Genomic DNA, 15,626 nt, shown 5'->3' with positions numbered 1-15,626 from the left:
TAGGTCTATATCTAGTTAAGATTGTTGGACTGATCTCTGAGGACCACGACGTGGACTACAGAGGACTGGTGTCAGCAAAACCACCTCCTGATCAATGCAGGGAAAACCAAGGAGAATGGTGGTGGATTTTCTCAGATGCCGGTCTGCTGTCCCTGCACCGGTGAACATCCAGGGAACGGACATTGAGATAGTTTACTCTTATAGGTACCTGGGTGTTCACCTAAACCATAAACCGGACTGGACTCACAACACAGACTGTACAGGAAGGGTCAGAGCAGGTCTATCTTCTGAGGGAAACTGTGGTCTTTTGAGTGAAGGGGGACTCCTGAGGACCTTTCATGACTCTGTGATGGCATCAGCCATCCTGTACGGTGAGGTCTGCTGGAGCAGCAGCATCACAGAGAGGGAGAGGAAGAAGCTGGACTAAGTCCTCAGGAAGTCCAGCTCTGTCCTGGGCTGGTCTCTGGACTCAGTGCAGGAGGTAGGTGACAAAAGGGTCCTGGTAGAACTGCCCTCCTTGCTGTACCATGAGTTCCACCCCCTGCAGGATGCCCTGTCCGCTCTGGAGAGCAGCTTCAGTGATGAACAATGAACACATGGTTTTACATGTTTATATACATGTTTATGTACATGCTTATATACTGTACATTGTCACCCTGTCAGACCATATCAGAGATTTTCACAAGTCCTTCATTGCAAGTCCAAGTCAAGTTTTAAGTCTTGAGGCTCAAGTCAAGTTGCAAGTCACCTTTAGTTGTAATGAATAATCTGCCATAGTGCCTGCTGTTTGGTCTGTTTAGAACAATGCACTGTAATGGCCAGGAATTTAAAATGTGTACTTACCCTTTAACAGTATTTTGTAATTGCAATAATCATCAACTTAAACTGACAAATGAAATATAGTGAAAAAGAAAGACATGCAAAAGTTTTCCAGATATATTTTCCTCAAAAGTTACATTTATTTTCTTACAAAACAGTAATTTTTTTTGGATACAATCTGCTGTGTTGTTTAAGCAGTGAACATCCGCTAATTCCACTAGAAGAATGCTTTAGAACTATACCTATCAAAAATCTACCTTTTTCTAAGATTATTTGAAAGGTTTGCATGTTTGCACTGTTTTCATGTTTCAATATTTTCCATTCTTAACTTCCCAAGGAAAGAAAAATCTAAGTGTATTTCAATTCCCCAATTAACAATAACTAAAGTTAAAAAGCCCGGCATCTACGGCAACAACTGTAACAAGACAAAACTGGTTTTCTCTTAATGCACCTGATCGACCACAACATTTTTCAAACTTCTAGGTGTCCTTCAGTGCTCTAAGTAACAGGAAATGCTCACGCAACCGACTCATTACAATTCAAAAAGGTCAAGATTGACAAGGCCCCTTATAATGCCTCCATGACTGAACACCATGAAGTGGAATGTTACCCCTCAAAAGCCACACATACTCCAGTCAGTCCAGATATCCAGTCCCAGAAACAGTGTCTGTCTGTTCTAACTGGGATTTTAACCCATAAAGGCCCGGCCCATGAAAAAATGGTAAGAAAAGTCCATTTTTAAAATATGAGGTCTTTATTTGGCCCTTTAACAAAATGTAACAAAAAAATTACATTTTTTGGGGGGTATCTACCATTTATTACCATGTGATATATTAAAAATATTATAATATGTTTTTTGCTTCTGGGTATCCATTAGGAGACAGAAGACAAGTATCAGATTATGTTCAACAGGATTTTGAGCAAAGTTTATACCATAAATTGAAGCAAAATGTCTCAGAAACTGTATTTGACAAATATGTCACCTCGGGTTCTTATGGGTTAACTTGGACACTTTGTCTTCTGCAAGATCATTCAGACGCCTGGTAAACTGCTTCGACTTGGTGGGGAGTATCTCTCCTCTATCACTCCCATAAATTTTTTTAAGACAAAGACAGAGGCCGGTTGCATGAAATGATAGGGGAATCCATGCTTATAAGCTTTTAAGGAAGGTCCTGTTTTACTGAATTAGAAATAGCCTTATGCCTGGGATGTCCCTAGGTGTACCCTTGCACTCCCTTCGTGTGGGACAGAAAAGATTCAATGCTGCTCTGTCCCTCTCCAAATTTCTTTGTTTTACTAAATTCAGAAAACCTGCAGATAAACATGGAAATTTATTCAGATTAGTAAATATAACTCCTGAAATACAACAAGAGTTTTTAATGCATACCAACATTCATCTGAACCCGCGGAGCTGTAAAAGAACTCAAAACTGATACTGATGTTTAAAGCATTTTGTTTTTCCTTAAATGAGAAAAGATAGCCGAAAGCAGCAACTGATATAACCCATTTTGAAAATGAAAAAACCCAACAAGACAGCGATTTTTACAGTGATTGTTTATTTGAGTTAACAAAAGATGGGGCAGACCCAAGCGTGGGAATGTCTGGCGGAGTCCCCTGTCAGAATTTTTCAACTTTCATCTCCGGCAGCGCTTCAGCCATGTCCCGGGTGAAGCGGGAGACATTGAGTCTGAGCGGGATGTGTTCCGTGCCTCTGTTGATGAAGCGGCCAACTGGAGCTGTAAGGTTGTTGTGCCTGTCATGAACTGGTTGAGGGAGTTCTAACAGGCCTTTTTGGCCTGTGGGACTCCGGAGACAGCTGTGGGTATTGGCAGACTAAGTGGAACAACTCGGGCATGGGAGGAGTTTGGAGAGGCCATGGAGAATGAGTTCCGGACGGCTTTGAGGAGATTCTGGTCCACCATCTGGCAACTCAAGAGGGGAAAGCAGTGCTCCATCAACACTGTGTACAGTAGGGATGGTGGTCTGCTGACCTCGACTCTGGACGTTGAGGGTCGGTGGAGGGAATACTTCGAAGACCTCCTCAATCCCACCAACACATCTTCCAATGAGGAAGCACAGTCTGGGGATCCTGGCGTTGGCCCTCCCATCTCTGGGGCTGAAGTCGCTGAGGTGGTTAAAAAACTCCTTGGTGACAGGGGCCCGTGGGTGGATGAGGTCCGCCCAGAGTTCCTGAAGGCTCTGGATGCTGTAGAGTTGTCTTGGCTGACATGCCTCTGCAGCATCGCGTGGATATCGGGGACAGTTCCCCAGGACTGGCAGACTGGGGTGGTGGTCCCACTCTTCAAAAAGGGGGACCGGAGGGTGTGCTCCAACTACAGGGGGATCACACTTCTCAGCCTCCTTGGTAAGGTCTATTAAGGGGTGCTTGAGAGGAGGGTCTGTCAGATAGTTGAACCTCGGATTGAGGAGGAGCAGTGTGGTTTCCCCACCTGTCGTGGAACAGTGGTCATTGCTCAACCAGTCTACATGTGCTTTGTGGACTTGGAGAAGGTGTTCGACTGTGGCACCCGGGGACTCCTGTGGAAGGTACTCTGGGAGTATGACGTGCCAGACCCCCTTGTACGAGCTGTCTGGTCCCTGTACGACTGGTGTCAGAGCTTGGTCCACATTGCCGGCAGTAAATCAGATTTGTTTCCAGTGAGGGCAGGACTCCGCCAAGGCTTTATGGACAGAATTTCTAGGTGCAGCCGGGGTGTTGAGGGGATCCGGTTTGGTGGCCTCAGGATTGGATCTTTGCTTTTTGCATATGATGTGGTTCTGTTGGTTTCTGTTTCTGTCTTCACCTCTCGCTGGAGCGATTTGCAACCAAGTGTGAAGTGGCTGGGATGAGAATCAGCACCTCCAAATCCCAGACCATGGTCCTTAGCAGAGAGTGCTTTCTCTGGGTCAGGGATGAGGTCCTGCCCCAAGTGAAAGAGTTTTTCCCAGGTTTTTCCCAGAAAATTCTCCAGTTCACCAACAGACCCATGACGTTTTCACCACCTAGACAACCAGTGGTTAAACAATGACATGCAGCTAAAAATGTCATTCCTACGATTACTTTACTTATTCCTAGGACTATGTTACTCATTCCTAGGATTACGTAACTCATTCCTAGGATTAATTTGCTCATTCCTAAGACTACTTTACTTATTCCTATGACTACTGTACTCATTTCTCAGACTACTTTACTAAATCTTAGGACTACTTTACGCATTCCTTGGATTACTTTACCCTTTCCGAGGACTACTTTACTCATTCTATATGAACTGGGCTTCTATCCTCTGGTTTTCACTGAAAGTAATATGGTTTTCTTTAAGGGAGAGATGGCCATTTACATTTTCTACTGTGTTCCAGATGAATTTACTCTAACGCAGTATGACATATCTTGATTCTGACACTTCTGTGGTAATCTCACAGGTCTCATCTTTCTGTGGAGACCAAGATTATACATACAGCCCTGGTAGTTCTTAGGATATACCTAATTTATTTTGGGTATGCCATTTCCGACAAGACAAATATATAGATATGATTTTCAGAAAATGTTTTTGAATCTTCAGTAGGAATTTGTGAATGAAAGAACTCCCTCTCATGTGTTTGTCTTGTAGTGGACAAAGCGGTTCAGGGAAGACTGAAGCTACCAAACTGATAGTCCACTACCTCACCTCCATGTATCAGGGTGGAGAAGACAACCTCAGACAGGTAGGAAACACAAAATCACCTCTTATTTAGGGAACAGCCATGAACCTTCTTCTCCATGTCCCTCTTTCTCCTCCGTAATCAGCCCATGGAGGTCTTTCCCATCCTGGAGAGCTTTGGGAATGCCAAGACCATCCTCAATAACAACTCCAGCCGATTTGGCAAATACCTCCACATCCATATTCTCCAGTAAGTCCAACAGTTGTTGTTTCAGCTCATGACGTGATTGGTTGCAGATGTTTAATTTGAGTGACGTGTCTCGTCTTGGTTGACAGAGGAGCTGTTGTAGGGACGTCACTCTCCAAATATCTCCTGGAGAAGTCCAGGATTGTCTTTCAGGTGAGAACATCCATTCCCAGAAGATTTTTGTAATGGTTGCAGGGGGCAGACTTTATTTGTTGTCTCTTTTATCTGCAGGCCAAAAAAGAGAGGAACTACCATGTGTTTTATGAGCTGTTGGCAGGTATGAACGACTGGGACAAACAGGAGCTCTACCTGCAGGGAGCAGAGACTTATTACTACCTGAACCAAGTACATCACCCTGAGCATATATTTTAGTCCTTTTTTCCTTGTTTTTTATTTTTATTTTTTTTTATTTCACTTCGCTTGTACGTATTGAACGTGTTTTTATCACCATCCTGTAGGGTGGTGCCTGTGAGCTGAAGGGGAAGCAGGACAAACAGGACTTCCAGCTTTTGGTTCAGTGCTTTGAGACTGTCGGCTTACATGCTGACCAGATCTCCACCATCTGGGCCATCCTATCCTCCATCCTGCAGCTCGGCAACATCTGCTTCAGCTCACATGAGGTGTGTGTATGCATGTGTGTAGAAAAGAGTAAGACATTTACATGACCTTTAAAATCCAAAAACTGGGAGTGATCCAATAACTAATAATAAATCTGATGCTTCTACATCCACTTCTGAAACGTGATATTCTAAAAACCCTGGTCTACATTTTCTAGTCTATAATCGGATTTCTGTCAGAGTACGTATGTAAGGCAAGGCAAGGTGTGTAGTGATGTAACTTCCTGTTATTTTCAAAACATCTTGTCTTCGTTGAACATGGCGGTGCCCGGAGTCTGCTGTCTGAACTTCAGCTGCTAATGTGGAGCTAACAAGCTGCTAAATGGACAACGCGATGGCATTGCTAGTGTGGAAGATGTGGAAATAATGAAAGCATGCAGTTTTTTGCGCATTCTCAGATGTAAAATGACATAAATCAGATATATGTGCCCACATGGAGGAAGACATCAGAGTACTGAGGAGAAATTAAGGTGTTTTAATGATTTTTCAAAATCAAACTGACATTGAGCTCGTTTACATAAAAATCTAATCATAATCTGAATCTAGAGTAATCAGATTATTCCAGTCATGTAGTCAGCATAATCTGATTATGAGAAATCATATTAACATGCCTAGATTTCTCCCTGATACTCAAATGTCTTCCTGTATATCTGATTTATTTTGGTTTTTTTACATCTATGCATGTGTAAAAAACTGCGTCACTTTAGTCTTTTCAGTCTTCTGTTAAAAAGATGAAGCAATGTCGTTACGTGAACAGAATGCAAAAGAAAACAGGATGTCATGCAGCAACAGAAAGTCACACTATAAATTAAGTAAAACATTCACATGTACACTATTTAGCAGCTTATTAGCTCCCACATTAGCAGCTAACGCTAAGACAGCACATTAGCAGGTAATGCTAAGACTGCACATTAGCAGATAATGCTAAGACTGCAGACTCCCACATTAGCAGGCAATGTTAAGACCACAGACTCCCACATTAGCAGCTAACGCTAAGACAGCAGACTCCCACATTAGCAGGTAATGCTAAGACTGCACATTAGCAGATAATGCTAAGACTGCAGACTCCCACATTAGTAGCTAACTCTAAACCCGCAGACTCCCACATTAGCAGGCAATGCTAAGACCGCAGAGTCCCACATTAGCGGGTAATGCTAAGACTGCACATTAGCAGGTAATGCTAAGACTGCAGACTCCCACATTAGCAGGCAATGCTAAGACCGCAGACTCCCACATTAGCAGGTAATGCTAAGACCGCAGACTCCAACATTAGCAGGCAATGCTAAGACCGCAGAGTCCCACATTAGCAGGTAATGCTAAGACCGCAGACTCCAACATTAGCAGGCAATGCTAAGACCGCAGAGTCCCACATTAGTGGGTAATGCTAAGACCGCAGACTCCCACATTAGCAGGTAATGCTAAGACCGCAGACTCCAACATTAGCGGGCAATGCTAAGACCGCAGAGTCCCACATTAGTGGGTAATGCTAAGACCGCAGAGTCCCACATTAGTGGGTAATGCTAAGACCGCAGAGTCCCACATTAGTGGGTAATGCTAAGACCACAGACTCCCACATTAGCGGGTAATGCTAAGACCGCAGACCCCCACATTAGCGGGTAATGCTAAGACCGCAGACCCCCACATTAGCAGGTAATGCTAGACTGCGGGCGATGCCATGTTCAATGAAGACCTAACATTTTTAAAATAATAGAAAGTTTTGTCACTACATACATACGCAAAGAAATCCAATTAGAGACTAGAAAATGTAGAGCAGGGTTTGTAGAATACCTCATTTCCGAACTGCTTGTAGATGCACCAGATCTGATCATTACAGTAATCTGATTACTTTCAGTTATTGGATTTTGATGGTCATGAAAACGGATTCAGTATCTGACAAAGCTGGCCAGATTTTGCTGTCTACATGACCAGCTGAATTATTTGATAACTCCAGAAATTGGATGAGATGGTAAGATTTTTGATGTGCATGAAACCAGGCTCAGTTGTTGTTTCAGAGTGAGTCGTACGAGGTGGCTCGCATCTTAAGCGAGGCTGAGAGCAGGAGGGTGGGCTACTTGTTGCAGATTTCTTCTGAGGCCTTGCAGACGGTCATCACCCACAGAGTTACAGTCAGTAGCCTCTCATGCATCACTGAAAGCCTCCTGAGCAGCATGTATGCACTCTGACTGGCTTTCTTCTTCCCAGGAAACCACGTATGACAGGATTTACTGCCCCCTGTGTGTGGAAAGTGCCATAGAGTCGAGGTGAGACCAAAAATTTCAACATTTGTTTAATGTGTTTATCATAGCAGGCATCTTAAATCTTGATCACTCAGTTAACAAACTGTTAAGAAGTGGTTTGAGCTCATTTAGGTGGGCCAGCACCAATCTTCTCATGACTTCTTACAATCAGGAGAACAAGGTGAGTTCAAAGTGATGCAGCAAATACCAAAAATTTCAGGTAGGGTCCAGACTCAATAGGATAATAATGAATAATTTCCAATAAATCCACATCATAGCTTCATTTAGTTAAACTATCAAGGCACGATTAAATCCTTACCACCAACTGGTTCTTCTTTTTTCTCTTCTGCCTCTTAGAGATGCCATTGCCAAAGCTTTGTATTCAGTGCTGTTTGACTGGTTGTTGGAGCAGATTAATGACTGGCTGAGTCCCTCTGAGATGGACAGCAGCGTGGGTGTAATTGACATCTACGGGTTTGAGGTTGGTAGCTATGACCCGGGCGTGAAAATCTCCCAGTGACAGATCATATTGTGTTAGTGATGATGTCTGTGCTGTGGTGTAGGATCTGGAGGTGAACAGCTTTGAGCAGCTGTGCATCAACTTTGCCAACGAGCAGCTGCAGCATTTTGTCAACAAAGCAGTGATTTCTCAAGAGCAGGTCAGAGCGCGCTGAAGTTTCACTGAATCACTAAATGGAAATTACATTTCATCCAGTTCATTTCAGCTTTGTTTATACAGCCTAACAACATCATCTCACCACAGTCCAGTTATAGTCCAGTTACAACAAATCCACCATATGATCCATGTTAGTCCAGCTAATATTAACTGTTAAACCAGCTCATAGAATAATGACCTAGCTAAGAAAACCCTCCATCAGGACCAGGACCAGGAAGGAAAACCTCCATCAGGACCAGGACCAGGAAGAAAAACCTCCATCAGGACAAGGAAGGAAAACCTCCATCTGAACAAGGGCCAGGAAGGAAAACCTCCATCAGGACAAGGAAGGAAAAACCTCCATCAGGACCTGGGCCAGGAAGGAAAACCCTCCATCAGGACCAGGACCAGGAAGGAAAACCCTCCATCAGGACCAGGACCAGGAAGGAAAAACCTCCATCAGGACCTGGGCCAGGAAGGAAAACCTCCATCAGGACCAGGAAGGAAAACCCTCCATCAGGACCAGGACCAGGAAGGAAAAACCTCCATCAGGACCTGGGCCAGGAAGGAAAACCTCCATCAGGACCAGGAAGGAAAACCCTCCATCAGGACCAGGATCAGGAAGGAAAAACCTCCATCAGGACCTGGGCCAAGAAGGAAAACCTCCATCAGGACCAGGACCAGGAAGGAAAACCTCCATCAGGACCTGGGCCAGGAAGGAAAACCTCCATCAGGACCAGGAAGGAAAACCCTCCATCAGGACCAGGACCAGGAAGGAAAAACCTCCATCAGGACCTGGGCCAGGAAGGAAAACCTCCATCAGGACCAGGATCAGGAAGGAAAAACCTCCATCAGGACCTGGGCCAAGAAGGAAAACCTCCATCAGGACCAGGACCAGGAAGGAAAACCTCCATCAGGACCTGGGCCAGGAAGGAAAACCTCCATCAGGACCTGGGCCAGGAAGGAAAACCTCCATCAGGACCAGGAAGGAAAAACCTCCATCAGGACCTGGGCAAGGAAAGAAAACCCTCCATCAGGACCAGGATCAGGAAGGAAAACCTCCATCAGGACCTGGGCCAGGAAGGAAAACCTCCATCAGGACCAGGAAGGAAAACCTCCATCAGGACCAGGACCAGGAAGGAAAACCTCCATCAGGACCAGGACCAGGAAGGAAAAACCTCCATCAGGACTCGGGCCAGGAAGGAAAACCTACATCAGGACCAGAACCAGGAAGGAAAACCTCCATCAGGACCCGGGCCAGGAAGGAAAACTCTCCATCAGGACCAGGACCAGGAAAGAAAAACCTCCATCAAAACCAGGACCAGGAGGTAAAAACCTCCATCATGACCAGAACCAGGAAGGAAAAACCTCCATCAGAACCAGAACCAGGAAGGAAAACCTCCATCAGAACCAGAACCAGGAAGAAAACCCTCTATCAGGACCAGAACCAGTAAAAAAAAAACCTCCATCAGGACCAGAACCAGTAAAAAAAAAAAACTCCATCAGGACCAGAACCAGGAAGGAAAGCCTCCATCAGGACCAGGACCAGGAAAGAAAAACCTTCCATCAGGACCAGGAAGGAAAACCTCCATCAAAAGCAGGTCCAGGAAGGAAAAACCTCCATCAGGACCAGAACCAGGAAGGAAAACCTCCATCAGGACCAGAACCAGGAAGAAAAACCTCCATCAGGACAAGGGCCAGGAAGGAAAACCTCCATCTGAACAAGGGCCAGGAAGGAAAACCTACATCAGGACCTGGGCCAGGAAGGAAAACCTCCATCAGGACCAGGAAGGAAAAACTCCATCAGGACCAGGACCAGGAAGGAAAACCTCCATCAGGACCAGGACCAGGAAGGAAAACCTCCATAGGACCCGGGCCAGGAAGGAAAACCTCCATCAGGACCCGGGCCAGGAAGGAAAATCCTCCATCAGGACCAGGAAGGAAAACCTCCATCAAAACCAGGTCCAGGAAGGAAAAACCTCCATCAGGACCTGGGCCAGGAAGGAAAACCTCCATCAGGACCAGGAAGGAAAACCCTCCATCAGGACCAGGACCAGGAAGGAAAAACCTCCATCAGGACCTGGGCCAGGAAGGAAAACCTCCATCAGGACCAGGAAGGAAAACCCTCCATCAGGACCAGGATCAGGAAGGAAAAACCTCCATCAGGACCAGGACCAGGAAGGAAAACCCTCCATCTGGACCAGGACCAGGAAGGAAAAACCTCCATCAGGACCAGGAAGTAAAAACCTCCATCAGGACCAGAACCAGGAAGGAAAAACCTCCATCAGAACCAGAACCAGGAAGGAAAACCTCCATCTGAACAAGGGCCAGGAAGGAAAGCCTCCATCAGGACCAGAAGCAGGAAGAAAAACCTCCATCAGAACCAGGAAGGAAAATCTCCATCTGAACAAGGGCCAGGAAGGAAAACCTCCATCAGGACCAGAAGCAGGAAGAAAAACCTCCATCAGAACCAGGAAGGAAAACCTCCATCTGAACAAGGGCCAGGAAGGAAAGCCTCCATCAGGACCAGAAGCAGGAAGGAAAACCTCCATCTGAACAAGGGCCAGGAAGGAAAGCCTCCATCAGGACCAGAAGCAGGAAGGAAAACCTCCATCTGAACAAGGGCCAGGAAGGAAAGCCTCCATCAGGACCAGAAGCAGGAAGAAAAACCTCCATCAGAACCAGGAAGGAAAACCTCCATCTGAACAAGGGCCAGGAAGGAAAGCCCAGTAATCAGAAATGACAGTCATCCAGTCTGGAAGGAACAAATCCATGGACCAGTTTTCTTTCATCACTCTGAGACACAATGCTCCTCATTTGGGAATATTATGTAGGTGGAAGAGGGAGGTCCTAGAAACCTGGTTTATATGTGAGTCAAAGAACAGATTCTGGTCCAGAATAAGTCCAAGATTCCTCACAGTAATAAAGGAAACCAAGGTAAAACTATCAAGTAATAATTAGCTAGACAGAATCTTCCTAAGGTTCTCAGGTCCAAAGACAACAGCCTCAGTGTGTCTGAGTTTAGACAGAGAAATTTCAGTCATCCAGGTCTTTAAGACCTCTTTGTAATCTAACAACCTGACTGGCTTCACCAGGATTCATGGAGAAGTATGGCTTAAGTTTGGATTTTGCAGAATCACCGTCTGTATATCCTGCAGGAGGAATACAGTGCAGAACACATCCAGTGGTATCCAATGCCCATGAAGAATTTCCACTCCTGTCTGGAGCTGATCTCCTCCAGGCCGCATGGCATCCTGCGCATACTGGATGATCAGACCTGCCTCCCACAGGTACACACCCTGACAAACATGTCCATACCTCTGAGGGTATAACACACTCCCTCAGCCCTGACGCTGATCTTTACAGACACAGCTCAGTGCTAAACCCTGATCTAGTTTCATCTCTGTACTTTCCCTTTGAACAGGCCACTGACCACACCTTCCTCCAGAAGTGCCACTACCACCATGCAAACAGCCCCTTCTATGCCAAGCCCAAGAACCCGATGCCAGTCTTCACTGTTTATCACTATGCTGGAGCCGTCACGTATCAGGTACCGGACCATGCACGCTGCTGTCTGACAACAAAACGACTGTACAGCTGGGCATCCCTGCTTCTCGCAGAGAATCTTTTATTCAAATATGACCATACAATGAACGTAAACATATATAAAGATGTGAGATGAGAGCACCTTGGAGGCTTTTTCAGATTAAAGTCTACATCGAATCCACAAAAGTTATTATTATTATTATTATTATTATTGTGTAAATATTTGGCTGAAAAAAAAAAGCACAACTGTTTTCCAGGTACACAATTTCCTGAACAAGAACCACGACCAGTTTAGGACAGAAGTGGTGGAGCTCTTTGCCAGAAGTCGGATTCAGGTGATCCAGCTGATATTAGAACCAAGCAGAGAGCACATGGCCTGTATGAAAATACTTTGACTGAAGGAGTAAAGTCAACATCATGGCTGCAGGTTGTCCAGTAGATTAAAATTAATCAAGTTTCATGATCAAACCCTCAGTTAGACTCCGAGACATCTTTCATCTTATTAGAGGACTGAGCCCCATTAAACTTTAAAAGAAGACATTTTAATGTAAAGAGGAAATATTCGTTTTGATAATTTATAGCTTTTATTTTGAACAATTTTTTTTATTCAGATTACATTTTAAATAAACTCTTCAATCAAACCAAACCCCCTTCTGACTTTTCTCAAAAGTGCATGGTATAATGTATTTGGATGTTTTAAAAGATGTAAATTAAAAGAGAATCCAGCGAATTGTAAATCTCATCAACTCATCTTTTATCCCCAGTAGCAGATCACCAACACATCAGATGATGAAACTGACACGTTTCACCATGTGATGAAAACATGAGCTGATAGTGAATCTGATGCAGTAACACGCCTGGAAAAAGTTGGAACAGGAGCAACAAAAGGCTGGAAAAGTACCTGGTACAAACCAGAAACTAATCAGGAAACAACTAACCAGGTTACCTGGCAACAGGTCAGTAACGTGACTGGGTATAAAGGAGCATTTCAGAGAGGCAGAGTCTCTCAGATGGAAAGATGGACAGAGCTTCACCAATCTGAGAAAAACTGGATCTAAAACTGTGGAACAATTTCAGAAAATGTTCCTCAGACTTTGAAGATCCACCATCTACAGTGTAGAATATCATTAGAAGATTCAGAGAATCAGGAGGAATCTCTGTATGCATGGGACATGGCTGGATGCTGGTGATCTTCTGCCTTAAAAGCAGACATGATTCTCTATTGGAAACCACTGCATGGACTCAGGAACCTTCCAGAAACCACTGTCTGTGAACACACTTCACCCTGAAACCCACAAATGCAGGTTAAAGCTCCATCATGCAGAGAAGAAGCCAGATGTGAACAGGACCAGAATCAGTGCCGTCTTTTCTGGACCAAAGCTCATTAAAAATGCTCTGAGGCAAAGTGGAAACCTGGATGAAGATGTGAACTAGTTTGTGGAAAGCATGGACGGCGTGTCCTGCAGACTAAAGAGGAGAGGGAGCATCCAGCTTGTTATCAGTGGACAGGTGAAAAGCTGCATCTCTGATGGGATGGGGCTGCATTAGTGCCTATGGCGTGGGCAGCTTCCACATCTGTGAAGCTCCATCAATGCTGAAAAGTACATGGAGGCTTTAGAGCAACATCTGCTCCCATCCAGACAACGTCTCTTTCAGGGAAGGACTTGCAGATTTCAGCAAGACGATGCTGAACCACATCCTGCATCCATCACAGCAGCATGGCTTCACAGGAGAAGAGTCCGGCTGCTGAACTGGCCTGCCTGCAGTCCAGACCTTTCACCAGTACACAACATCTGGAGCATCATGGAAGCAGAAACCCAGCATCACCCATGAACTACTTTTCACACCGTGCCGAACATCACCCTGGAACTACTTTTTACACCGTGCTGAACATCACCCTGGAACTACTTTTTACACCGTGCTGAACATCACCCTGGAACTACTTTTTACACCGTGCTGAACATCACCCTGGAACTACTTTTTACACCATGCTGAACATCACCCTGGAACTACTTTTTACACCGTGCTGAACATCACCCTGGAACTACTTTTTCACCGTGCCGAACATCACCCTGGAACTACTTTTCACACCGTGCCGAACATCACCCTGGAACTACTTTTTACACCGTGCTAAACATCACCCTGGAACTACTTTTTACACCGTGCCGAACATCACCCTGGAACTACTTTTCACACCGTGCCGAACATCACCCTGGAACTACTTTTTACACCGTGCCGAACATCACCCTGGAACTACTTTTTCACCGTGCTGAACATCACCCTGGAACTACTTTTTACACCGTGATGAACACCACCCTGGAACTACTTTTTCCACCATGCTGAACATCACCCCAGAACGTGTTGCTAGACATGTTGCTGCATCAAATTCACTATCAGCTCATATTTTCCATCACATGGTAAAATATGTTTCAATATTTTTTCTATGTTAGTTAATAAGATTTACTTACACTGCAGCCTTTTTTATTTATAATTTTTTGTTACAAAACATTCTAACTTCAGTCATATGGTACATGACACTATAAACTGAATTCATGTGGAAGTAAAAAAAAAAAAAAAGTACACAAATCTGTTTTGTTTTTGTTTTTTTATGATTAGGTTTTCTTACATATACTGTGTATATATATATATATATGCTGTGGTTTGTCTCATTCCTATAGATGATTTCTGAGGTGTTCAGGAAGGTTCAGGATAATTACATCCAGCAGAGAGAACTGGGCTGGAGGGGGAAAGGGCTCCGCCATCAGCCCTCTACTGCTGCTTCACACTTTCTCCAGTCCCTGACGGAGCTCACCACCCGTCTGGACAGGTACCACCACAGAGATGGAGGTGGATCATGCAGAAATTAAATTTAGTCAAACAGAAAAATGTTTAATTATTCCTTAAAAATTATACAAAATTATTAAATTGTTTTGGACCTATTCCATAACTTCTTAGGTACACTCAAAGAGAGGGGGTGACTTGTCCATCAAAGAGAAGTACAAGTGTTTATTAAGAAGAAAACACAAAATTAAATAAGTAGGGATGGATGAATAAATGGATGGATGGATGGATGAACGGATGGATGAACGGATTGATTAATTGGATGAATAAATGGATGGATGGATGGATGGATGGATGGATGAACAGATTGATTGATTGGATGAATGGAGGATGGATGGATGGATGGATGGATGGATGGATGGATGGATGGATGGATGGATGGATGGTTGGATGGATGGATGGATGGATGAACGGATTGATTGGTTGGATGGATGGATGAACGGATGGATGAACTGACTGATTGATTGGATGGATGGATGGATGGATGGATGGATGGATGGATGAACGGATGGATGAACTGACTGATTGATTGGATGGATGGATGGATGGTTGGATGGATGGATGGATGGATGAACGGATTGATTGGTTGGATGGATGGATGAACGGATGGATGAACGGATTGATTGATTGGATGAATGGAGGATGGATGGATGTACTTATAGTACTTATAGTCATGTTTACCACTCAAAGCATTTTACACCACATGTTACAATTACTTATTCACACACTCATTTTACAGCACTTCTTACATACTATGTGCTTTGGTCTATCACACACATTCGTACCCCGATTCACATTATATGTTCCTGGAATTTGCCCCTGAAGGGAATCTGTTCATATTTACTATTTAGCACATTAGTGAAAGATGATGTTCTGCACATGTTCATTTAAAAAGTGAACTTCTGCTGACTGACCCGTATCTGTGTTTTCTCCTTGCAATCTCAGGTGCAGGACTACTTTCATCCGTTGTCTGAAGCCAAACTATGTCAAGGTAACATCAGCTACTGTAAGCTGAGGATTTCCCTT

At 44.4% G+C, this 15,626-nt stretch overlaps 1 protein-coding gene across 1 annotated transcript in view; it reads left to right on the top strand.

Annotated features, from left to right (window-relative positions):
- The window catches only part of myo15b (myosin XVB), a 108,562-nt gene that overhangs the window by 11,693 nt on the left and 81,243 nt on the right, over positions 1–15,626 (top strand). Inside the window, exons 8-19 of the mRNA XM_041973447.1 lie at positions 4,428–4,507; positions 4,587–4,707; positions 4,794–4,857; positions 4,936–5,049; positions 5,163–5,324; positions 7,334–7,447; positions 7,524–7,582; positions 7,916–8,039; positions 8,122–8,217; positions 11,372–11,503; positions 11,638–11,763; positions 12,017–12,094. Of these exons, the coding sequence (XP_041829381.1) occupies positions 4,428–4,507; positions 4,587–4,707; positions 4,794–4,857; positions 4,936–5,049; positions 5,163–5,324; positions 7,334–7,447; positions 7,524–7,582; positions 7,916–8,039; positions 8,122–8,217; positions 11,372–11,503; positions 11,638–11,763; positions 12,017–12,094 (1,270 nt within the window). The remainder of the gene's footprint in view (positions 1–4,427; positions 4,508–4,586; positions 4,708–4,793; positions 4,858–4,935; positions 5,050–5,162; positions 5,325–7,333; positions 7,448–7,523; positions 7,583–7,915; positions 8,040–8,121; positions 8,218–11,371; positions 11,504–11,637; positions 11,764–12,016; positions 12,095–15,626) is intronic.

The sequence above is a fragment of the Melanotaenia boesemani genome, chromosome 21, assembly GCF_017639745.1.
Source record: "Melanotaenia boesemani isolate fMelBoe1 chromosome 21, fMelBoe1.pri, whole genome shotgun sequence".
NCBI lineage: Eukaryota > Metazoa > Chordata > Actinopteri > Atheriniformes > Melanotaeniidae > Melanotaenia > Melanotaenia boesemani.
This window is presented reverse-complemented; position numbering and strand designations above follow the sequence as displayed.